Genomic DNA, 25,142 nt, shown 5'->3' with positions numbered 1-25,142 from the left:
TGGGTGTTCAAGGGACACACCACGCAGCCGGGGCCCTTGGAGGGGGCTCCTTGAGCCTCTGGAAGAGTCCACGGCACTGCGTGTATGCTCACACATGTGAGCACGTGTGCACACGTATGGTGCACCATGCAGGCGTGCGTGTGTACGTGTGTGTGTGCAGCTCTCACTGACCCTCACTGAGGTCTGTGACCCCTGCCCCCAGTGCTCTGATCTGTGCCAGTGGGAGAGGCTCCGACACACATGGCATCCCGCAGACCCGGGAGGCTGCAGGCACGAGGCTGCCCCCAGTTCCCACCCCGACGCGGGTCACAAGGGGGACCACTGTGAGGGTGTGACCTCTGGGTGGCATGTCACAGCAGGTGGGGGGCACGACCTGGGCCCCCATCTCTGATGGGCAGCGTGCAGTGGGGGATCAGGTCAGATAAAGCTCTGGTCTAGGGGAGAGAGAAAGTTCTAGTTTCCACCCACTAGCCTGCGTGTGGGATCAGAGCTTGGCCTTCTCTCCTGTCCTTTACTCGGGTGTCCTTCTGGGAAACAGAGCCACCAGCCCAGCCCCTGCTCCAATAATAAAATCTAGGAACACGACGCAGGCTTGGGGAGGCCCTCAGGGCGACTGCTAACATCGCTACTGATCTGCTTGGATGGGAACTTCCGGAGCCCATCAAGGTCATGGTCAGGCACTGTCCTGATTAGCTGTCCAGCTAAATTATTTGACAACCCCTCCCCCTCCCCCACTGCTGGCCCTAAAAGACCCATTTGGATGGACGTCATCGTGCTGAGAAGGCCAGTGAGCCCAGGTCCCAGCGTGACTGCCAGGAAGTTACTTAACCTATAGGGTCCTTCTCTGTAAAATGGGCCCTTTGTATCCCACAGAAGACACCCGGGAAAAAGAACCGGCACTTTGAGAAGTTGTAACCATTTGCAAACCAGAAGCACTGCGGTGACAAGGAAAGTGACCTTGGTGTCAGTTTTCTTAGCACGAATCAGAAGGTGGGCCTTCCCTCTCCTTAGTAGAAGGCTCCCAAGGAGTCCTCCCTGCTCCGACTTCAGTCCCTCCTCCCCACACCGCACCCCAGGGGTTAACAGGCTCGGGGGACCCGCCACTGGTCCTGAAAGGAGGGGAGGGAGGGTTGCGGGCAGCCCCACGGGCAGAGGGCACTGTTCAGAGCCACGGAGGCTGGGGCACGCTCTGGGGCCGCACTCCCCACTGGCTGGTGCTAAAGATGCAAGGGCAGCTGGCTCCCTGGGCACCTGAAAAAGGAAGGTGGTCAGCCCGGGGTGGCGGGGGCGGGGGTGCTCCACAGAGAAGCCCAGGGGCGGCTCCTCTGCACACATGGAGGGCAAACTGAGAACCTTCTGGATTCAGGTGAAGGTCATATTTGCATCTCGGCTAAATAAGCAGGGGCCGCTGGGGCACATTTGCCATGGTCAACAGCTGTGCCGAGTTTGACCATGTTCGTGGGGGATCTGGCTGCATTCGGCAATGATTTCTCAAAACAAATCTCTAATGGAGACAACCTGGAGCCGGGGCTCCCGCTGCAGGGGGCACCGGAGCCTGTGTCTAGTCACAACAGGCTTTTGCAGCCTGGCTACCACTCCACGCCCATCCTAGCAGGTGGTCCACGGTGCAGGTCAGCCTGGCCCACTGTGGTCAGCACGGCCACTGCTGAGCCGAGTTTAGAGCCCTATCCTTGGGCGCGGGGAAGTTGGAGGGTGCATCAATAATACATACTACCTGCGGCCAAATCCCAACCTCAGCTGAGCTGCAGGAAAAACTCCCAACGCGCCGCAGTCCGTGCCATCAGGAATTAGGAAACCCTGGGTGTTTTCAACACAAGGCGCCTTTGTTTAAAGATGGCAGCCCTCTAGAGGGTGACGATCTCTGAGTATGAGCACAAAACGCATGCCCTCGGGCACCAGGTGGAGGCAGGTGGTGGCATATCCAAGTCAGCAGAGCCTCTAGGAAAGTTTAGGGACCCAATGCAAAATGAAAATGGGGGTGGGGTGGGGAGGGTGTGCAAAAATGATGAAGAATTCCAGGGTGGCGACTTGGGAGCATTAAAGAGGCGAGGGCCGGTGCAGTGGCAGGTCTCGCCTGCCCGTGGAGCCAGTCCCTGCTGATCTGAGGAAAGGTGTATTCTATGTCCCCAAGTCCCCTGCCCCGAGGGCTGTAGGCAGGTCCTATCTTTAGGGAGCTGCAGAGAGCTGCACCCCAAGAGGACCCTTGGGGACTCCCTGAAGGAAATAGATGGGATACAGTCAGATGTCTGTCCCGGACATCAGTGCAGTTCTAGGGCTGAAGACAGAGAAGAGGTGGCTTCACGCTGGGCAATGTACCAGGGCAAGTTGATTAAAGGCGACGCATCCTGAGGTCATGGACACAGAGCTTTTACATTGTGGGACTTCCCTGGTGGCGCAGTGGTTAAGAATCCACCTACCAATGCAGGGGACACGGGTTCGAGCCCTGGTCCGGGAAGATCCCACATGCTGCAGAGCAACGAAGCCCGTACGCCACAACTACTGAGCCTGCGCTCTAGAGCCCGCGAGCCACAATTACTGAAGCCCGTGTGCTGCAACTACTGAAGCCCGTGTGCCTAGAGCCCGTGCTCCACAACAAGAGAAGCCACCACAATGAGAAGCCTGCACACCGCAACGAAGAGTAGCCCCCGCTCAGCGCAACTAGAGAAAGCCTGCACGAAGCAACGAAGACTCAATGCAGCCAAAAAAAAAAAAAAAAATTGTGAGGCTGCTCGCTGAAGTGCTACTTGCAATAGCAAAGCGGATAGCTGGGTAGCCAGTGTCATGTCAATGTCACATCAATGACATCAGTGGTGGACATTGTCCATCAATGGCTCAACCATGATGGCTTCCGGAAATGGTGTTTCGGAAGACTGTTTTCAATCCATGACACCATGTCCTTTGTCACTTGGGAAAGAGAAAAAGTAGGATCCATAATTTAAAAGGATACATTCAACTTTGTTTAGTATGCATTTTTACTCAAAGGAGGACCAAAATTTAGGGTGGGGATTATCAATGTGGGGTAGGATTATGAGTGATTTTTGTTTTCTTCTTTATACCTTTCTATGTTTTCCAAATTCACTGCAGGACCAGACGCGATGAGTATGATAACATGTTAATTTAAAAAGTGAATGCCTCTCCAAAGATTATACACAAACGGCCAATAAGCACATAAAAAGATGCTCAACAGGCTTCCCTGGTGGCGCAGTGGTTGGGAGTCCGCTGGCCAATGCAGGGGACACGGGTTCGTGCCCTGGTACGGAAAGATCCCACATGCTGCGGAGCGACTGGGCCCGTGAGCCATGGCCGCTGAGCCTGCACGTCTGGAACCTGTGCTCCGCAACGGGAGAGGCCACAACAGTGAGAGGCCAGCAAAAACGAAACAAAAAAAGATGCTCAACATGACTGGTCATCAGGGAAGTGCAGATCGAAACCACAATGAGATACCACCTCACACCCACCAGGATGGCTATAACCAAAAAAACCAGAAATAGGTGTTGGCAAGGACAGGGAGAAATTAGAACTCTCATACACCGCTGGAGGGAATGGAAAATGGAAAGCAGTCTGGCAGTTCCTCAAAAGGTGAAACAGAGTTACCGTAAACGTGACCTGGCAATTCCACTCCTAGGTGTGCCCCAAAAGAACTGAAAACAAGTGTTCAAACCAAAACTTTTACATGAATATTCACAGCAGTACTAATTCAAAAGCCAAAAAGCAGAAACCCAAATGTCCATCAGCTGATGAATGGATCAACAAAACGTGGTCTACATTTACAAGGAAATATTATCCAGCCTGAAAAAGAAATGAAATTCTGACACCTGCTGCGATATGGATGAACCTTGAAAACATTACGCTAAAGTAAGTCAGTCACCAAAGACTGCATATAGTAGCCTTCCATTTATAGGAAATGTCCAGGATGGGCAAATCCGTGGAGACAGAAAGTAGATGAGTGACTGCTAGGGGCTGGGGGAAGTGGGGGATGGGGAGTGATTGCTAATGGGACAGGTTTCTTTCTGGGGTGATGAAAATGTCCTGGAATTAGATAGTGGTGATGTGTGCACAACCTTGAGACTAGACTAAAAACCACGGAATTCTACACTTTAAAAGGGTAAGTCTTATGGTTGGAGAAGTTCATCTCAGTTTAAGGAGATAGAAAGGTGGGTGCCATGTCTGAAGTCCTTCAGATCGTAGAGGGAAGTAAAAGGAGGCAGAAAAGGTTTGAACGCCCAGCACTGATCTTACACCTGATTTGATTAACCACTTTTTTTCCTGCTGCGCCACATGGCATGTGGGATCCTCGTTCCCCGACCAGGGATCGAACCCATGCCCCCTGCAGTGGAAGTGCAGAGTCCTAACCACTGGACCACCAGGGAAGTCCCTTGTTTAACCACTTGGAAGCTTCTGGAAGCTGCATTTGCTGAACACGAGTGCTAACTCTTGATTTAGGTCTGTGGATGGTGCCCAGGCTGCCACTTCCTGCCCTGTCTCCCTGGTGCCAGGTCCTCCAGGAACCTGGGCTCCTCCCCCTCCTGGTGCCCCCAAGCCCACAGACCCTGCCCGGCTGGGGACAGGGGATATTCAGAGCGTCCCCCCAGATGCTTTCCTTGGCTGTATGATTTGTTGAAGCAGGAGGCTGGCCCTTACACATCTCCTTTACATATGCATGTCTTACATTTAATCTGCCAACGTGAGAGTTCATCTTTCCCAGCATGCAGCCCCCATAAGCCAATGTTTATTCATTATCCCCGGATCTGTTTCCTATCGTCTATTTCAGAGGAGCCAGAAACAACATCTTAACTCAATAACAGAGCACCATATGATGCTTCCGTCCTCCAAAATGAGCCACGGCTCACTCTGGGGGGTAGCCCTTGGGTCCTGTCTGTGTCCCAGATAGAGGGGGGGCTCCTGGCCTGGCTAACCATCCCTAAACTGGGTGCCCAGGGAGAGGCCGCGGGTCTGTCCTCACTAGAATGACAGATGGCAGGTCAGTGGCCACCTGCACATACTGGGAGCAGCTCATTCATCCCACCTCTTGCAGCGCATGACAACACCCGTCTTCTGGGGCCCCCAAGAGGCCAAGTCACTCACGACACAGACAAGGGGGATGGGGCAGTCGACTGCTCCAGCAGGATGCCCTAACCCCAGCGCCACTCTGCCAGCTCTGTGGGGTGGGGTGCAGGTCCAGTTCCCTGCATTTGCAGGGGGGAGGACAGGCAGAGACGGAGGCCGCTGTGCCTCTGGGTCAGTTGAAGGGACTGCTCCCTGAACAACCTCCAGCAGCCAGACCCGAAGACACCCTGGCCTGGGATGTCAACGATGCTGGTCTTTTCTTAGGTATCATAGTAGCCCACTGCCTTCCCTGCTGTCTGCAAACACAATGGTTTTAAAGAGATCTCATCCAGTAGAGCTGGGGAGGTTTAAAGTGGGAGAGGCTCCACGACTGGAATTGGGGTGAGCTGTGTGTGAGAGGGAGAATGGGTATTGACACCACCCTCATGCACGGTCCACCCATCTACCTGTCCGTCCGTCCATCTGTCCATCCACCCATCCATCCATCTCTTCATCCATCCATCTGTCCGTCCATCCATCCACCCATTCATCCATCCACGCATCCCTCCATCTCTCCATCAGTCCATCCATCCGTCCATCTGTCCATCCATCCATCCACCCAAACCTTCACCCATCTGTCCACTCACCCATCCACACCCCCATCCACTCATCCATCCCAGAAGTACTTTCTCAGCACCTGCTCCATTTCAGGCCCCACGTCCAGTATGGGGAACACCAGTGTGAACCCGTTGTATCCTCCTGGTTCTTTGCCCTCACAGAGGACAATACACCTTGGTCAACTGACCTTACAAACCGTATTTACAAACTAACTTACAGGCCCTCTCCTCCATCCCCTTGGCTTGCACCCAGTGTACTGATGAAATCTGCCCCAGAGCAGAGGACAGCCCTGGGGCTGACCCCGAGAGGCTTCCAAATGCTGGTGGGTCAGCGTGCAGCCTGGGCAGGGAACAGTCTCGGGACGGAGAGCACAGTCACTGCCCTCGACTCAGACAGAAGAACGGGCCCACTGGGGATGGGGCTGTGTGACAGGAGGGCGGGGGGACGCGTCTGCAAAGTCCCACGTGGAGCAGGGCACGGCACGTGGCTACCACTTTTCACCACCGTCACAGACTGAACTGTATCCCCAGGTCCGTGTGGTGATGCCCTAACCCCTACTATGACTGTACTTGGAAATACGGTTTTTAGGGAGCTGATCAGAGTTAAATGAGGTCATAAGTGTGGACCCTCATCCAATAGAACGGGTGTCCTTACGAGAAGAGGGAGAGACACCAGGAATGTGCCAGCACAAATAAAGGCCACGTTAGGACACGGGGAGAAGACGGCCGTCTACACGCCGAGGAGAGAGGCCTCAGGAGGACCAGCCCTGCCCATACCTGGATCTCGGATTCCAGCCTCCAGGACTCTGGGAGATAAATATCTGTTGTTTAAGCCCCCGGTCTGTGGTATTTTGTCATGGCAGCCCTTTCCTGCCCACTGCCATCCACACAGGTGACCCAGGGTGGGAGTTAAGAGTGTCCCCCACCCCCATGAGAATCTCGGTGACCCTCGCCCGCCCCCCCCAGAACACTGGCCCGTAGTGACCACCACTGTGCAAGGCGACTGGGGACAGAGCTGCAGACCACAACCTGTAGCATCAGGAGGGGCCGTGGGGAAGGAGGGCAGGGCTGGTACCAGCATCAACAGGTTGCCATGGTAACCAGGGGCAGGCCATCGCTGCTGCAGGGAAGGGAAGAGGGTCTGGGTCCCAGAGTGACGTCAAGGACTGAATACTCCTGACGGAAGCAGAGAGACCTGGCAGATTTCTATTTTGGGGGCAAGCCCGAGCGTGGAAACTGGTATTTAAAACACAGAGCAGCTGCTTGGAGACAACAGCACACACACCAAGGCGGCGAGGCTCCAAGTGTATTTTAATAAAATGGCGTAAAAGAAAGAAGCGGGGAGGCTGTACGCTTCTGCTACGGTTGTTTAACAAAAACACAATCATTAGCAGCCGGGACAATGAGTCCCCATATTGATTTTATGTTCCGTTAGGGAACAGCGTGTAACTCCTTCGGAAGCCGGCTCTTTTGTCTCTTATTAATATTTTAAGTTACAGTTGTGCTAATAGAGGCATTTGCCCTGTATTTTTAAATGTTCTAAAAATAACAAAAACATTCCATTTTGGAACCGACTGTGCCCACTGTGATACGTCGCAGACCGTTCACACGCACCGTGATTACCGGGACGCCTGTTTCATAGCGGGGACCGCACTGGCCGCTGCCCCGTGGCTCCAACCAGCGCTGCCCGGAGGTGCGGTGACAGCTCCCACGCCTACCTTGTCTCCCAGGGTGAAGGCGGGTCACAGCAGTGGCCTCCGCCCCTGGTCAAAGAGCCCAGACGCTCTGGCCTCCCAGCTGAAGGGGAGACTGCAGTCGTGGCCCGCAGAAGCCCAGCCCCCCTCCTCTGCTGGTCAAGCACCAGACTGGCCTTGGCATTGCCCTCCTCCCGCAGCCCTGCCCAGGCCTGGCAAGCCACACGAGCACACCCATCCCCCAGCGGCAAAGAATGATTCTACATATGACCCAAGTCAACCTAATCAGGGCCAGTCCTGGGACATCTGCAGAGGAGGCAGGGAAGACCCAATTTCCCTCTCTCCCAACCCCTCTCTCTCTCTGCTGGACCTGGATCTAGCCCAGGGTTCCCAGGGGCCAGCCTGAGAGGTGAGCCGGCCAGAGAATAAAGCCTCCGGGCGTGCAGGATACCTCTGTCCAGCCCAGCCCAGCCCAGACCCCGGCGTAGCCCTTGAGCCCCCGGGCTGGACCCAGGCTGCGGGCCTGATGGGCTGGAAGAGAGGACCTCAGGGCGTGCTGCCGCCGGAGGGGGCTTCCGTGCCAGGACAGACTCCTGGGAGGACCTGGGCCGGGGCTGCTGGGCCCTATGTCTGCTCACCATCCCGCCCCCAAGCTTGAGGAGGCCTGAAGATGGCAACTGAGAGTTTTGGGGTGAACCCTGTGGTGGGGTAAAGGGAGGTCTCTGGTGGGCCTTGGGGTGTCCAGCGGGGGAGGCTCCAGAAGGCGGCCCAGAGCAGCCCCCCTGGCTTGGGGGTGGCAGGGGTCCCTGGGCTTCACTCAACACCTTCCAGGGGTGGGATCACTTGGGTCTGGGTCACACAGGGCACTCTGTGCTGAAGGTGAAGGCCAGCCGTGGCCTTAGGCATCGTTCCCATCAGGTCACGGCAACTGAAACCAAAGATGAGCTGGATTCCCGTTTGCTGGGAGTGAGGAAACAAACGCTCAAACAGCCGCCTGAGCTTCAGGGACCGTTTGGATTCTGGGTGGGGCTCAAAGAGCGGGGATCTCGCTCTCAGCAGAGGGGCCCCCGACGGGCTGGGCATCCCACCACGCTGTGGAGAAGGACCCGGAGCAGAGGTCTGTACCATGGCCCCAGCCCCCTCCTGAGGGTGAGCGAGACTGTGCAGGTGTTTGCAGTAGCGGGGCAGGGGGGTGGGCCGGGACAACTTTCATGTAGACACAGAACTGTTATGAAGACCTGAGGACCTCACAATGCCAAGGGCGACTAGATGGAATTGCTATTTCCTATCAGCTTTTCACGCCTCCCCGCAGCTCTGGCAGAGGAGGGCGGCCTCATGGAACTCAGAGCAGGCCAGTCCTCTCTGTGGTCACCTTGGCCACCTCTGGAATGCAGTGGGGGAGGGGCTGTTAGACCAAGACCCACAGGGTTGGGGGGTGGTGGGACAAGCAAGCAGGATAAGGACCCACTGCTGCTGTCCAGGTACCACGTGCCCTCAGAGAGCATCGAGGCGGCTGGTACTGCACCACTGTCATCGGGGCACCGGCTCTGTAGATACCATGATAAACGTGCGATGCGTGTGCGGGAGGGGCGTGTACATAATTAACTGTCCATTTCCTCCAAATTTCCACCCTCCACACACACACAGTAACATCGTCACCCGGGGCACCTTGCTGTCAATTCTCTGGGCTGATGCACGCAAAGAGGGGTGTTTTTATAAATCGGGACTCACCTCCGTCTCTCCTGCACAGAAACAAAAAATCCTACAACTAGGCTCCTTCCCCCCGACCCTGTGCACACATCACCTTGACGTCCTTCCCAGGTGAAGAAACCTATGCAGAGCCGTTGAGTCACCCGTGCCAGCTGGGAGGCAGCGGAACTGAGAAGGAGCCTGGGCCGGCCCTGCGTCCCCATCACTCCGGGAGGACGGGCACCAGGATGAATCAGTGGTGGTGCGACTCCAGGAACCCACACCGGGCGCCCCGTAGGGAGGCTGCCCGGATGTGGTGCTAGGACAGAGCACAGAGCATGAGAAGTTTCAAAGAAACAGCTCACGGCCCAACCTGGTGCTGAGATGTGGGGGGCTTGTGTGTAAGTCACAGGCTTACTTCCTGCCCTGCTTATTCCACAGGCCGGATGAGGCTTTCCACGGAGGAATGCCTGCTGGAAATACACATGGTCCTAAGAAATCAGAGCCAAGGTTAAATGAGCAAGTGCATCACTTGTTAAATAAATAACCACCATGCTCTTCATGGAACCGAGTGGAGCTTATTATCAACGAATCAGCCAATGATCAGGGGCCGCTGTTTCAGGCTGCTCTTGGCTACCCTTGGCCTCTGATCTTTGTCATCAGGCGGCGAGAAATCAGCTGGTCCCACTCACAGGCATAAAGCGCCCCGAGCGGTTTCTCCATCCTGCTGGTCCTTCCTAGAATCATTCACCTGTCATTTAGTGCACGTGAGTGACATCTGCCAGCTAATTGTCCACTTTACAGTCTATAAAAGTGGTCCTACACTAAAGAGAAAGCATCTAAGGGCTCAAACCAGCCAACTCTGTATGGAAGGAGCTTGCTGCATGGAAATATTTAAAAAATATTTTCTGCCATCTTCTGGATTCTATGTATATTCAACACGGCTTTCAACATTAAAAAAACAGGCGCTATAAAAAGTGCTAATTGTGAAAGCAAAGAATGGAGAAATTGGACTTCATTTAAAAATTTTAAAAACCTTGTTAAAAGACACAGAAATGAAAAGGCTAAGTCACAGGCTGGGAAAAATATGTGCAACATACATCTAACCAAGTCCTGATAAGTAGGCTCTGTAAACGACTCCTACAAGCCAATGATGGAAAGATAAACAGCCCAATTAAAAATGGACAAAAGACTTGAACCGATACTTCTCAAGAGAAGCTATACATAAGGTAAGAAAGCACACGAAAAGGTGTTTAATAACAGTAGTCATCAGAAAAGTGCAAATTATACCCGCAGTAAGATATTCTCCACACCCATTAAGAATGGCTGAAATTTAACAGACTGTTGTTACCAAATGTCACTGAGAAGTGGAGCCACTGGAATGCACACACACTGGGGGATGGGAGTACAAGAAGGCACAGCAGTTTGGACAACTGTTTGGCAGTTTCTTATAAAATTAAATACACTCCTACCTTGTGACCCAGTAGTTACGCACCTCGGTGTTTCTCCAAGAGAAAGGAAAACACGGCTGGAGAAAGACTCGCACAAAAATGTTCAGAGCAGCCTAAGTGGCGAGCCCAGACTGAGAAGCAATCTAAACATCCATCACCAGGAGCATGAATAAACATACTGGGGTATAAATATACAGCCAAACACTCTTCTTCGGCAGCAAAAATATACAGAGCACCGATCTACAGCCCAGCAATAGCATTCCGCTGTGTGAAAGACACCGGGCTCAGGAGGATGTGCTGTAGGTTCCAGCTCTGAAATCCAACAGCAGGCTAAACTGATCTCTGGTGACAAACTGAAACCGAGCAGGACCCTGTGGGGACTTCCTGGAGACAGAACCCCCCCACCCCCACCCCTCGTGTAGCTTCCCTCTTGTTTGTAGAAAAGCTTTAGCTTCCCAGGCCCTCCCCGAGTTCCAAAGAGCAAATGTAATCAGAGAAATACAACACCAAGACAGTCAAGCAAGACGAAATAATAATAGTTTAGCCGTAAAACAAAGTCAAGGACCTTTAGTTCCTCCTCAGGTGCTATAGATTATATCCTGAGTCATGTCCCTGAGTTGTTTTGCAGATACTAAAATGCCCACCAGGTGGAGGAAGTTAATTGCATGCTGACAACCAGCACGTAGACCCCAGACTGAACGGCACCAGAAAGTTGTTGATGGAGATTCCTGAAACATCATCCTGTTACCTCACCACCAATCAGTCAGCGAATTGTGCACGAGCCGATCACACACCCCATGAGTCTCTCCCTCAGACTATCTTTCAAAACCCTTCCCTGAGAGCCTTCAGGGCGTTTGGGGCTTTTAAACATAAGCTGCCCATTCTCCTTGCCGGCCTCACATCGGACACGTGCAATAAACACTGCCTTCTTCCTTCACCACAACCTGGTATTAGTAGATTGGCTTGGCTGCACGTCGGGTGAATGAACCCAACTTTGGTTCAGTAGCAAAATCAGAACCGTGGTTGCCTCCTGCTGGGAGGTGGGTGACTGGAAAGCGGCCTGAGAGACCTTTCTGGGGTGATGGACAGGTTTCACCTCTTAACTGCAGTTGGAGACACAGGAGTAGACGTTTGTCAAAATGCACTGAACTCTTCTATAACCTGTGCATTTTTTACCGCACGTAAACCATACCTTTATAAAAGACGATGTTAAGTCACAATCTCAGAAAGCCCAAGGCAAACAGAACCCAACAGGAACCACTCTGGACTCTCCCCCACCCTAAAATCCAGCTCAAATCCCATCTCCTTTGCACTGTTCTCTCCCTCCACCCCACTCCACCCCGGGTCAGAGCGGTGCCTCCCTCCTCTGGCCAGTAATCCATATCATAAGTAGAGTTACCGTGTTCATATTTACCATCCTTAGTAGACAGAGGATGGTCCCCCCCAAAAGACGCCCATGTTCGAATCCCCCGTGCCTGTGAGTACATGACCTTACAAGGTAAGAGGGAATTAAGCTTTCTAATCAGTGTAGCCTGACCTGGGTCCTCCAGGTGGGGCCGATCTGACTACATTAGACCTAAAAACTGGAGAAAGGGGAGGCAAAAGGGACGGTCAGAGAGATGCGGCCTGAGACCTGGCCCACGACTGCAGGCTTTGAGGACAGAGGAGGGGCCCCCAGCCAAGGGATGCTGTGACCTCCAGAACCTGGAAAAGGCAAAGGAATGAACTGTTCCCTAGAGGTTCCGGAAAGGAACACAGCCCAACTGGCGCCGTGATGAGACTGCCCAAGGATGCAGAAAAGCCATCGGCCACAAAGCGAACGTGGCCACTTCTGACAGATGCACCATGGGTCTGGGATTCTACCAGAAGCCAGCAGGGCATGCGTAGACCAGGCTCTTAGAAGAACCTAGTGCTTTGTGCGTCTCCACCTCTCCTATTTGTTTCTCAATACCGTTTTATATAAGTGGTTTCCTCCTACCATTTCAATCAATCCAATCTTTTGGCAATCGCTTTCAGGACGAGCGTCAGCAGGGTCTGTGTCTGGGAGTTCTGCGAGGTGCTGCAGTGATGTGCCTCAGACCTGTTTCGAGCACAGGCCTGTTTCGAGCAGTTTTCACTGAGACAGCAAACCTCGAGTCCTCAGGGAGGGCACGGCAGGGGCCGGTGGGGAAACGCGAAGCTGCCTGTTTATGATGTCGGCGTGAGAGAGCAATAAAGCAGTTTCAATCATTTACTCTCCCCGCAAAGCCCTTTTCCGACGGCTAGAACGCACGCTCCAAGTTTCCTGGCACACGCATAGACCAGCGTTTTAACTCAAAGCTTCCAGGCTGCCCTGCAACTGATTTCTGGTTTGGACAAAGCCCAGTGGGATGGCGTCCACCGCTCGGAGGATCAGAGAAGCCCTCGGTCCGAAACTCAGCCTTTCTCGGTAACCGCACACCTGCCCGTACCTGCCGCACGCTCTATGTCAGCAACGACGCCGACCCCAGGCCGGACAGAGGTGAACGGACGAGGGTGGGGTCCGCCTTACCTGCCTGGCTGTCCTTGGGCTTGCACTGGACCTCCTCCACACACTCAGCTGGGAACCATCCGATGTGGCCGCGGGCGCTGCCTTCCCAGAAGCCCCCTTCGCCGATGCTCAGAACTAGAGACAGGGAAAGGGGGAGGGGTTAGTGGGCGGGGCTTGGAGGGTGTGGGTTGCGGACGCAGGGAGGAGGGGCCGGTGGCTCTGGTCCATTTGCTGGCTGACCATGCCTCCTTCAGCCGTAGACCAGGGGCCTGGCAAAGTGTCCCTCGGAGGGGGCACTGCAGAGCCTCTGAAGCCCCAGGTCCCCTCTGCCCGTTAGGCTTGGGGGAGAGGATGCAAGCGCCGGGCGTCCTGGCGTCCTTGTATCTCACAGCACTCGGCATGTGGCCACTGTGTCCCGTCTCTCGGGTCCCAGCTGAGACGGGAGAGTGGGACCTCCGAGTCCCCACCATCAGTTATTTCAGGTGTCAAAGTCGGGGGACAGGCCACCCTGATGAAGAGAAGCAACCATGAGGTCGTGTCGGCCCCTCTGGAGCTGGGGAAGGAGAGGCCAAGAGTCCAGGCCCACAGGATCTTTGAAATTAGCTTGAGAAAAGAGAATTCACAGCAGGAGACAGGGAAGCAGCCTGCCTGGCAGCTACAAGATACTACCTGGACTTGAAGTGCAAGGGCAGGCTGGCCGATGCCCCACGGGCAGTACCGGGCTTCTGGCTGGCTTATTAATGAAGAACCTGAGGATTATGTTAGTGCCATAAGCAGCAGGGGGCCACTGCACAGTGAAAACGCAAAGTCAAGGGCCGTGGGACAGACACAGCTGCCCTGAGTGCAGGGCTGAGGGCGCTGGGTTTCCCCCTTCCTTGGCTCAGTGCTGGGTGCACAGAGGGCCTCACAGACGCCCACTGGGGGGATGAAGCATATTCATTTTTAAACTGGACCGATGCCGAGCGTGGGTGAGCAATGCAAACCCAAAGACATGAGGTCCCAAGTGCTGCCCAGGCACTGCTTGGACAAATATTTTGGTTGTAAGGGTCAGGCTCTCAGGGGTGAGGTAGGGGAGGGTCTCTGTCTCTTAGGCCTGTGATGCTGGGCTGGGGGTGCACCTCCACCCCAAAGCCCTGGCTCCCTCAGAGTGTATCTGTGCAGTGGGAGGTCAGTATAATCTCTGCACATCTTAACCTTCTGTAAATTACTCAGGACTCCCAGGCACCAGAACTGCGGAGAAGAGGTCATGGCCACAGAAATGCCTCCTTCCATCCATCATCTTAATCTCAAAGGCCAGATAAAGGACACCTGGACCCATGAGTTTTAAAGGTCAACAGCACAGAGTACCTCCGCTTTAGAAGTCTTTGCCTAATAATTTGAAGAAATGGCCTAAAGGGAACAGACAGGCAACCTCCCTGAGGACCACCACGATCATAATCGCTTGAACCATTTTCTCCAAAAATCAGTGCTGGCCCCTTACACTCAGTGCAGCCCAGCGGACGGGGACATACACAACGGCAGCCCAACAGAATCCAGATGTGAGAGGGGCGTCTCGGAGCACTGCCCTGGATGGCGAGTGGAGCACAGGGACCTGCCTGGGCGCTGTCCAGCTACCGGAGACGGCTGGCTGACCGCCAAAGGTCCACGTAGAAACTCATGGTGGGGACCGTGCATCTGCCTCTAGTCTCTCCAGGCAATGTCAAGGCCACACACTTGGGCACAGCCAAGTGACGCCGGCACCAAGCCGACTGCAGGGGTGAGCGACTCAGAGAGACAAAGGGGGCTGCGCTCGCAGTCCAGACAAACTAGACCGGGATCCCCATCCCCAGGTAGGCAGCTGTGGGAGCCTTGCCCCAAGTTACCATGTAACTTAGACAGGGGTCTTTTATGGGCTGGATCCTGTCCCCGATATTCCTCTGTTGGAGTCCTGACCCCCCAGCAGCTGAGATTGTGACTGTGCTTGGAGATGGGGTCTTTAAAAGTTAAAATGGAGTCCAAATTCCATCCGGGTGGCGCCCAGTCCTTCAGCAGCCCAGAGACCATGTAAGGACAGGCTGCCCAGTCTCACAGCACAGTCAGGGCACTGAGGCAGCCATGGAGTTCCTCCTCGCCACGACCTGAGCTGAGCCCCTGTGTGCGCTGGATGGTGTCCTCTCCAAACCCCTATGTGGCAGTCCTGACCCCCAGAACCTCAGAATGTGGCTGTGTTTGAAGATGGGAATCTTTAAAGAGGTGATGATGGTAAAATGAGGTCACTAGGGTGGGTCGTAATCCCACAGGACTGGTGTCCTTATAAGAAGAGGAGAAAAGCACACAGACACACACAGAGGGACGACCCCATGAAGACACAGGGAGGAGACGGCCGTCTACACGCCGAGGAGAGAGGCCTCAGGAGGACCAGCCCTGCCCACACCTGGATCTCGGATTCCAGCCTCCAGGACTGGAGACAGTTAAATCCCGAGGTTTAAACTGCCCAGTCTGGGGAGCCTTGTTACAGCGGCCCGTGCTGACTCACACAATGGGATCTGACACCTTCGGCCCACAGTGGCTATAACGCTTACAAGGAAAAACATGTGACGTCCCCAAGCAGGGTGCCTGGTAAACAGCAGGTGCTAACAAGTCTCCACCTGTATCTGCTCTGTTATCATCTGTGATGTGTGGACAAGGACACGCGGCCCCCAGATATGAATTGACCAGTCACTGGGTCACCGGGAAGGCTCCCCAGGCCCTTCCCAGCCCAGCCTGGAGCCCGCCACGGGCCTGGGGGTGACAGCAAGGTGGACGGATGGACACATGGGGGACGAAAGCCCAGGGGTGTGGGCTCAGCAGATTTCAGAGCTGGGCTGGGCAGCGAGACCCGGTGCTCTTTGGTATTAAAATTCCAAATTGCAGGTCATGTGAGTGCTTATATTTATAATTTGAATGTTTATAATTTAAAAGTTAACAAAAATACTGTGTTAAACTGCATAGGGACAATCAGGGACTTATGGGTATGATGCTCAAAGACCCCACTGGACCCCACCCCAGAAGGCAGCTGTACACCCTGAATATGATGCAAAAAGGTACAGAACGCGGACAGAAGTAGACGGGCCTGGTGGGATGCGTGCTTGCCCAGGGGGAGAGAGGAGAGCGGAGCTGGATAGGGAAGCCCCTTCTCCACAGCTGGTAGCCTGGACTAAGTATGGTCCCCACGGCAGGGCTGGCAGAGGAGGGGCACATGAGGAAAAACCTGCGTTCTGAGTGGCCTAAAGAACCAGAAGGATGGAGCCAGGAAACCAGGCGCCCTGAAGAGCGTCGGGGTGTCCTCACACGGGAAACAGCCAGGGAGGGGTGGCCAGCTCAGGGCACCCACCTCTCTGAAAAGATGCAGAGCAGCTCCGCTCAAGTCGGGGCCTGAGCTGTCACCCAGGCAACCCTCCAAAAAGAAAGAAAGAATGAACTGAAGCCATAATCTCCACAACTTAACACCCTGATGTCCAAAACGCAACAGAAGATGACCGGACATGCAAAGACCCAAGAGGATGGGGCCCATCCTCCAGAGGAGAGAAAACCACGTGAGCCTGACCCCAAAATGACCCTCATGGTGGGACTACAGACGGGGATTTTAGAGGGACGATGACACCCATCCACGATGTTGTAAAACAGCAATGCACATCCAAAGAGTGAAAATCTCGACAGAGCAATAGGAAGTCTTGGCAGATAGAGAGAAAGTATAAAAAAATACACGTGGAAACCCTCGAATTTAAACGTGTCATTTCTGAAATTAAAAAATTCACAAGACGGACTTAACAGTGAAGGGGACATTTCAAAGGAAGGAGCAAGTGAACCTGAAAAGAGACCAATAGAAACGACCTAAGGTTAAACAAAAAATGATGGGAATAAAATAAACAGAGCCCCTGGGACATGCTGGTGCCACCAGATGGTCAAGTTTCCATGCAGCTGGACTTCCAAGAAGGAGTTGAAAGAGAGAATGGGTCTCCAGCTGTCCTCGGAAACTTGTAAAACCCAGGGGATGTTGGCCAGATTACGGCACGGTACGGAGGAAGAAGCAGGTCATCATTACCAGCTCAGGGCCAGATGGATTTGAACTTGACCGACTGACCCCTACGGGGCAGACTTTCTTGCCCCTGCCATGCCTCTTCCGAAAGCTGCCCTGCAGCGACAGGGCCAGGCATGGTGTGCCCTTTCCTGCTCCACCTGGTGAGCTCAGCTGCCCCCATGTGGCCTGCAGCCCACACCTGTCACTTCTCTACCCTCCTCGTGTGGCCTCCAGCACCGCAGGGAACCTCTACCGCCACTGACAACCTCATGCACGTGCCTGCACTAAACCCATCTTCCCTAAGGGCCTCATACACCTCAGCTTCCTGCTCAGAAACCGTCGCTGGCTCCCATCGCTGGTACTGCCCCTGGTCTAACTCCTGGCATGCATGGCGGCCCTCAAGGCTTTTCACCCACATTTCCCAGGATTCTGCTTTGGGCATCCTTCCCTATAACCCAGTGGATCGCCTTCCTTGGAATGTTGCAGGCCCCCAGGCTGAACCATCCACCTGGATGCCCCTCCCTGAGCCCCGAGACACGTCTGAGTCTGACCTGTGCTCGGCCCCGTCCCAGCTCCACCTCCCACCTCCTCCTGAGGCCCTGGGAGGTTTTCCAGACGGAAAAGAGCTGCCTATCGACGCCCTCGCCTGCCCCTCCCCTGCTTTTTTCTGCAGTGGACTCTCCCGTCCCAGATATTCACGTGCTACCCTTCCTAATGGACATTAGAGTCACTGCGGCCATGAGCATCACTCTAATCCCCATTCCGCCCTCCCAGGGCTCCGTATTTTCCACAGGGGGCCCCGCAGAAGCAATGCCCTGGACACCGTCACCCCAACGGGGATAAACTGAGGCTGAGGGGCCCCGGCCTGACCCCGCCCTGGAAGCAGAATGGACACTGACCTTTGACCCTGTCACCACGGTGAAGGGGGATCTCACCATCGACCTGGGGCTGGTATGGCTTGACGACAACGAAGAGCCTCCCGGGGACCGCGCTGTACAGCTTCCGCTTGGGCCCCGGGTACTCGAAGGCCGAGAGCGCATCCTGGTTGGCGCCTGGCAGGAAAGCCGGACTGCAGGTGAGAGGGGGGCAGAGACAGAGAGGGCGGGTCACGGCCTGAGACAGAGCAGGGCACACCCCAGACCCTTGGCCCATCTGTTCATAACAAACGCTGAGCCCCGAGCAGTCACATCGGAGCTCCTGATTCTAGACGGGCCTGGAGACGTGAAAAGGCCCAGGAGGCAGCATTAGTGCTTAAAAGACTCAGGTAATTCTGGCAGTTCTACTTCTGGGTAGGTACCCCAAAGAAGTGAAAGCATGGTCTCAAACAGATATTTGCACACCCACGTGCATAGCAGCATTATTCTCAAAAGATGGAAACGACCCAAGTCTCCACTGATGGATGAACGGATACCCAAAATGTGGTCCATCCACACAATGGAATATTATTCAGCCTTAAAAAGGGAGGAAATTCTGGCACAGGTGACAACATGAATGAAATTTGAGGATGTTATGCTAAATAAAGGAAGACCGTCACAGAAGGACAGATAATGAGCGATTCCACTTAGGGCAGGTACCTGCTGTACTGAATTCATAAGCAGGGTGGTGGGGGCCAGGGGCTGGGGGAGGGGGAGGGGAGTTTGCCTTTAATGGGGACAGAGTGTCAGTTTAGGAAGATGAGGAAGATGGCGGTGGATGGTGGGGATGGTCGCACGACAACATGAATGTACTTAATGCCACTGAACCGCACACGTAAAAATGGGTAAGATGGTAAATTTTATGTGCACGTTTCAATTTAAAAAAACCTCCAGTTGGGCTTCCCTGGTGGTGCAGTGGTTGAGAGTCCGCCTGCCGATGCAGTGGACATGGGTTCGTGCCCCGGTCCGGGAGGATCCCACATGTCGCCCGTGAGCCATGGCCACTGAGCCTGTGTGTCCGGAGCCTGTGCTCCGCAACGGGAGAGGACACAACAGTGAGAGGCCCGCGTACCGCCAAAAAAAAAAAAAAAAAAAAAACCTCCAGTGGAGGCAGCAATCAAGACAGGCCCTGGGTCTCTGCCATTTTATCAGTCTCACCGTGAGCGCCAGCCACACCACGTGAGGAAACACCCAGAACCTACTGGAGAAAGCCTTCATTATCGCGGTGCAGGCAGCCCACGCCCAGCTGCCCTGGTGACATTTCACAAGTGGGACTTTAATTCTTTCCTGTTTTATGTGACTACATCACAAAGCATGTGCGTTTCTAGGCCAACTTCCCTGCCTGACAGTGAGCGTGGACACCTAAGTTAACGGGGCCCAACGGTGGGATATAAGAGAGACAGAGAGACACAGAGAGAGACAGAGAGACACACACAGAGAGAGAGAAGCACAGGTTCCCAGAGAAACGTGCAAAGTGGTTTTCCATGACGACATTCCCATGTCATTGTGACGGTTGATGGGTGACCCAGGTGACTCTTTCTAGGGAGAAGAGAGCACGTTCTTTTTTTTTTTTTTTTTGCGGTACGCGGGCCTCTCACTGTTGTGGCCTCTCCCGTTGCGGAGCACAGGCTCCGGACGCGCAGGCTCAGCAGCCATGGCTCACAGGCCCAGCCGCTCCGCGGCATGTGGGATCTTCCTGGACCGGGGCACGAACCCGTGTCCCCTGCATCGGCAGGCGGACTCTCAACCACTGTGCCACCAGGGAAGCCCGAGAGCACGTTCTTATCGCTCATAATCTGGAGGAGTCATGCTGAGCTCTCCTCCCATGGTGGGGTCTTTAGAAAAAACCCAGGCACGTGGATGAACGTGGGCAGGGACTCGGGTGATGCTCCAGAGCCTCCTGGTCAGAAAGACAAGAAAAGCATTCACGGCCGGCTGGTGTCTCCCAAGAGGACAACCCGCCACGGGGAAGAGGAATATTAATAATACTTGGGGAAGGTTCCCGAGTCAGGGAGCCACATCTGAGTCTCGGGAGGGGGGCCACTCATGTCACAAATTCATGGCCGTGAAGGGTAGGGTCCCCAACTATGGTTCTCCTTTCAAACTACAGATGCCGTGACCTGGGAGCCCACACAGGGAGCTTGAGCTTCCTGCAAGGAAGAAGTTCTCACCTTTAGGTGTGAAACAGGCTTGCAGGGAAAATTCTAGAATATGATGTGACCATTCACTTTCGGGGTTTAACGCGAACCCCCCATGTTCCTTTTGTGCTGTGCTTTACCCACGTCGGCACCCCTGATAGATAATGTATGGTTTGCTTTATGTTTGTAAGAATTCATGGAAGCGTGACTGCACTGTATTTTGCCATGCTTTTTACTTTTTCATTCATGGTGATAAGCTGGCCACAGGAACCCATGTCTACACATGGGACATGCTCAGTTTACACCCTAATTTATGCTAGTCAGGTGAGGAGAAGGATTGACCGTCAGATCTGCCTGCCCAACCCCAAAGCCCAGAGCTCTCCCTAAACCACATGGAGCAGAGGGCAGGCATGTGACCTTTCCCAGGTGCTCTCCTGGGCTCAGAGACACAGAGAGTTGATGAGCCACAGTCCTCATGCTCTCCTGTCCCCAGGGATGCCCCCTCTCTGGCCTCCTTGACCCCAGCTTTCCCTGACCAAGTTGAAGCCACAGACGGAGGTCACAGCATCCTGGGAAACAGGTGTCCCAGTAAACTCTGGCACCACCAGGCAGCCCTGCCCGGCGGCCTTCCTGTCCCTCCCCACTTCCTTCTCCCCACCCAGCCAGCTACAGATCGGCGTGCACAGACGGGAAAATCCACCCTGAGCGCCGGATGCTCCCTCTGGATGGCTATCACTGATCCCCAAACACCCCAGGAGCCCAGAGCTGCGACGCCTGCAAGAGCCAGGTTGTGTGACCGCCTCTGGTCCCGAGGTGACAGTTGGCAAGGCAGCTGACTCACAGAGAGGAAGGACAATCTGGGCCACCTGCCTGTGGTGGAAAAGAACCGGGAAAAGTAGAGCAGCCCTCAGAGTTCCCGCCTGCGAGGACGTCCCGCCCGCCTTCTGCATCAGGAAGAAGATCCATCCATTCAACGTGCCTCAACTCAGCCTTACTCGGAGCTCGGCGGGGAGGGGGGAGACAGCGCCTTTGCCACTAGGGGCTGAGCATCATCAGGGGTCTCCTCTCCGGCTCCCAGGCCAGGGGACAGTGAGTCCTGGTGACCAAGGGGACTCAGTCCCTCAGCAATAGGGAAGTGTCCCTTGGGGCCACTCCACCTGGACTCAAGGGTTCAGAAGAGGCTTGGGGTCGGCAGAGGGCAGGCGCTCTGGGGGGGGGCACCCCACACCGGGCTCAGAAGGCCTCCTCTCCCCAGACCTCCACAAACAGTGCTTGGATCTCCCCCGATGCACCTGCTGTATCTGCACTGAGTGATGGCCGGGTGGGGCCCACCACCGGGGCTGCCAGGAGGATCAGTGAGGGAAGACAGACCAAACTCCCCCTCTCTGCCCCCCGCCGGCTCTGTCACTGAAGCTTTGATGGCAGTTATCACCTCTGCATCTGACCATCACCCAGGCTGGCCTGGGAGCCATGCAACACAGGGCTATATCTACACCATCTCCATGCCCCCATCCCTGGTTGGGGGTGCAGCAGTGGGTGCTCGGAAGTGTCTGATGCGTTAAACCCCAATAAGAGACTGCAGGTTGTCCTACCAAGGAGGTCACAAATGGGCCGCACGGACACGCCTGGACAGGAGGTGTGGCTGCAGCAGACACCAGCGGCGATGAGCGGAAGGGCAGGTGGGCCCGTGAGTTGGTCCCCAAGCACCAGAAGGGGAGATGACTCTGAGGGCAGCAGGGTTAAGGCAAGTGGGCTTCTCCCCCAGGGGAGGGGGCAGGTCAAAGTCCAGAGAAAAGATAAAGATGGACCATGCTGATGATGGCTGGGGCAGGGCAGAGGGTAAGCAGCACAGCTGGGGCCGCCAGACCTGACTCCCAGCTGCTGGTTACCTGCAGAAGCAGCTGCTGTGCCCAGAGCTTGGGAACCACGTGAGGAGCCCAAGGAACCACACTGTGCACAATCAACAACATCAGCAAGGAGACTGCGTCCAACCTGAAAACTTGATCCTCAGGAGAAATCCATCCAGCTGCCCATCTCTCCACCTGCCCACCCATCCATCATCCATCCAGCCATCCATTGACTCACCTATCCATCCATACACCCATCCATCCATCATGCATCTGACCATCCATCATCCAGCCATCCATTCATCTATCCATCTATCCACCCATCCACTCACTTATCCATCCATCCTCCATCCATCCATCATCCATCCAACCATCCATCCATTGCCCACCCACCCACCCACCCATCCATCCAATCATCCATCAACTCACCTATCTATCCATATACCCATCCATCCATCATGCATCTGACCATCCATCCATCATCCAGCCATCCATTCACCTATCCATCTATCCACCCATCCACTCACTTATCCATCCATCCATCCATCCATCTTACCACTTATACAAACATTATGTATTCACTCATTCATCCAAGTTTCAAAAGAACCCTGCCGGAAGCCCAGCTGATCACTTACTACCAGATGTTGGATAAGTCAGTTAACCACTGGAAGCCTCGGTTTCCCCATATGTGAAAAGAGGGGATGATCTGGAGAGACCTGAGAGTGAGTCAGCAGGAACCACTCTGCACAGGTGTGTGAACACTCAACACGTCTGCTTCCCTCTCTGCTTCAACTGGAAAGTGGGTGACAAGATGCATGTGTCAGCCAGCTGGTTTCAGCCGGCGCCAGAGTGTGTCACTGGGCAGAGAAGTCAAAGCGAACACAGCTCCAGTCTGGGAGTTCTGTTCCTTGAGTCACTTTGCAGACGGTCAGCTCCCGAACTCATTTGTCCAAGCCCGGAAAGGCTTTGTCTAAGAACAGAAGAAACTGGTCCTTGAAGACCAGAGTGCGTCTACGGTTCTAGGTACCACAGTGATGTGTGGTCCACACAAACGCTGAAGCATCTTCTCATTCCAGGTTAATTTGAGCTTTGCAAAGTGCCATTTCACAAGTGGAAAAATGGAGGCTCCATAAATAGTGACCTAGGCGCAGAGATACAGAGCTGACCTCATATCCTGGCTCCCTGATCCCAGCTCAGGGTTCCCCGCAGGCTCCCTGCTCTGTGCGGTGACGAACCAGGTGACCATGACCTCCCTTGCCCCGTTTTATGAAATGCACCCTCTGCTGGGCCCTGCTCACCCGTGGCAGCCCTCGACGGCAGCAGGGGCCACAGCCCCCCAATGGCTCCAGGTTGGCAGTGCCGTCCCCTCTTGGAGGCCAGGCTGGGCCCATCCTGCCTGCACAGTGAGGATGGGTCTGAAGTTTCCCCCACCCCAAACTGTCCACACTCTCCTGTGTTCCGTCCAAGAACAGCCAGGAGGGTTTCCAACTGCGTTGTTTTGGTATGAGGGCGACATCACTGAATTGTCAATATCAGAAAACTGGTCGGCTGTGGGGTGACCTGGACATTTCCCAGCTATCCTGGATGAACAGGGACCTGCCTACACATGGAACTTTCTCTGTTCGTTCCTTCGTCAGCCACTTACACATCCATCCACTCCTTCACCGGGCAAGTATTTAGTGGATCTGCAGACAACCATGGACTTGAGACAGACTTGAGCCTCATGGGGGAGGAGTACAAGTTGACAAGATGCTTCTCTGTGTGTCCGATGGGTCAGCACAGAGGCTGGGGTGACGGGGAGAGGGCGTGGGCTGCGCAAAAGGCTCTGCTGGGACGTTTGGGGAAACGTGATGCCACAGAGACCAGGGGCATGATTGGAGGGGCGCTGGGTCACCCTAGCTGGGCTGGAGACGGGGAGCTCTGTGTGCAGAGTGGTGGCAGAATTACAAATATGAAGAAGCAGAATCTCCCGGAGCTGGGGACCTGCTAGAAATCGGGGTGTCATCCAGGTTCCAGACTCACGTGGGACGGGTGGAAGGAGGCTGCTGGAGGGTTACCTCCTGGCGGCTCTGGCAGAGGGTGGTGTTTCCAACACAGAGGTCCCAAGCCCTGACCCCGCTGACAGCTGTCTTAAGCGTGGAAGCTCAGACTCCACGTTACCCCCTGTACCATCAGCATTGTTTCCTCCTCTGCCTTTGGGCCGGGAAGAAATGCCAGAGCTCTCAGCCCGCACACCTCCCTGTGCACCATGGCCCCCTCCCGGGCTTCTGGGTTGCGTGCCCGGCCTCCGTGGCTCTGGTGCCAGCACCCCACATGCCACAGCCTCCCTGCAAGGTCCTGAGGAGGTGCTTCGGGGATGGGCAATCATTAGATGTCCCGTCCTGCTGGGGTGGCCAGTGTGCAGCAGGGGCTTTTGTGGACTCCAGAGAAGTGGGACCCCCTGTGATCTCAGAAGTGTACCCGCCTCGGAGCACCCGCGCTGTCCAGCTGCCCCGACACATTCCAGGATGGCCCCAGGCCACCGGTGTTGGGATTCTGCCTGTTTGCAAACCCAAGGCTCCAGGCGGCAGGGCGTGGGCACCTAGAGCCCCCGAGGGGTGGGGAATGGTCTGGAATGTGTGTCCTTCCCGATACCTTCCCACACTCTGCTCCGGTCACACAGGACCCCTTGCCTCTCCCCGATGCCTGGCTGGCCCGCTTCTCCACCTCCGGAGCCCCCCTCCTCCGTGGAGGCCCCTCATCTCCTCCAGGGAGGTCTGAGCCCTGACTTGTGTGAGCTCTGTCACTGGGGGAGTCATTCTGTTAGGAGCTCCCTGTCATCGACTACATCAACCCCGGGGGCTGACATGCTTCCCGCCCTCATTTCTGGGGTATTCGCCTCTGCACGGTGAGCGCCCATCACAGGCCGGTCGTTCATGCGTTTATGCCACCAGCTGAGAGAGCAAACACTGAATGTCCCCGGGGCAGAAGGACAGAAAGTGACAGGCAAGGGCGGCCCGTGTGGTGCCCGGACCCGATTCCTCAGCAGGCCGGATGCACCTGCTGCCCCGGGGCGCCCCCTTCACCTGGCCCCGCCTACCCGCCAGGTGGCCAGCTCCTCACAGAACCCCTACTCCTGACATCCGGGTGACATGCCATTAGCACCCGGGGTCGGGCAGCGGGCAGGGTGGCGGGGGA

The 25,142-nt window shown here is 55.1% G+C and overlaps 1 protein-coding gene across 1 annotated transcript in view; it reads right to left on the bottom strand.

Moving 5' to 3' along the window:
• Positions 1-25,142, bottom strand: part of SHANK2 (SH3 and multiple ankyrin repeat domains 2) — a gene marked incomplete at both ends in the record, with an annotated part of 469,126 nt that overhangs the window by 258,208 nt on the left and 185,776 nt on the right. The window contains 2 exons of the mRNA XM_079709253.1: positions 13,049-13,162; positions 17,966-18,135. Coding sequence (XP_079565379.1) covers positions 13,049-13,162; positions 17,966-18,135 — 284 coding nt within the window. The remainder of the gene's footprint in view (positions 1-13,048; positions 13,163-17,965; positions 18,136-25,142) is intronic.

The sequence above is a fragment of the Hyperoodon ampullatus genome (assembly GCF_949752795.1).
Source record: "Hyperoodon ampullatus genome assembly, chromosome: 7".
Lineage (NCBI taxonomy): Eukaryota > Metazoa > Chordata > Mammalia > Artiodactyla > Ziphiidae > Hyperoodon > Hyperoodon ampullatus.
The sequence above is the reverse complement of the archived record's forward strand: the minus strand, read 5'-3'. Positions and strand labels throughout refer to the sequence as shown.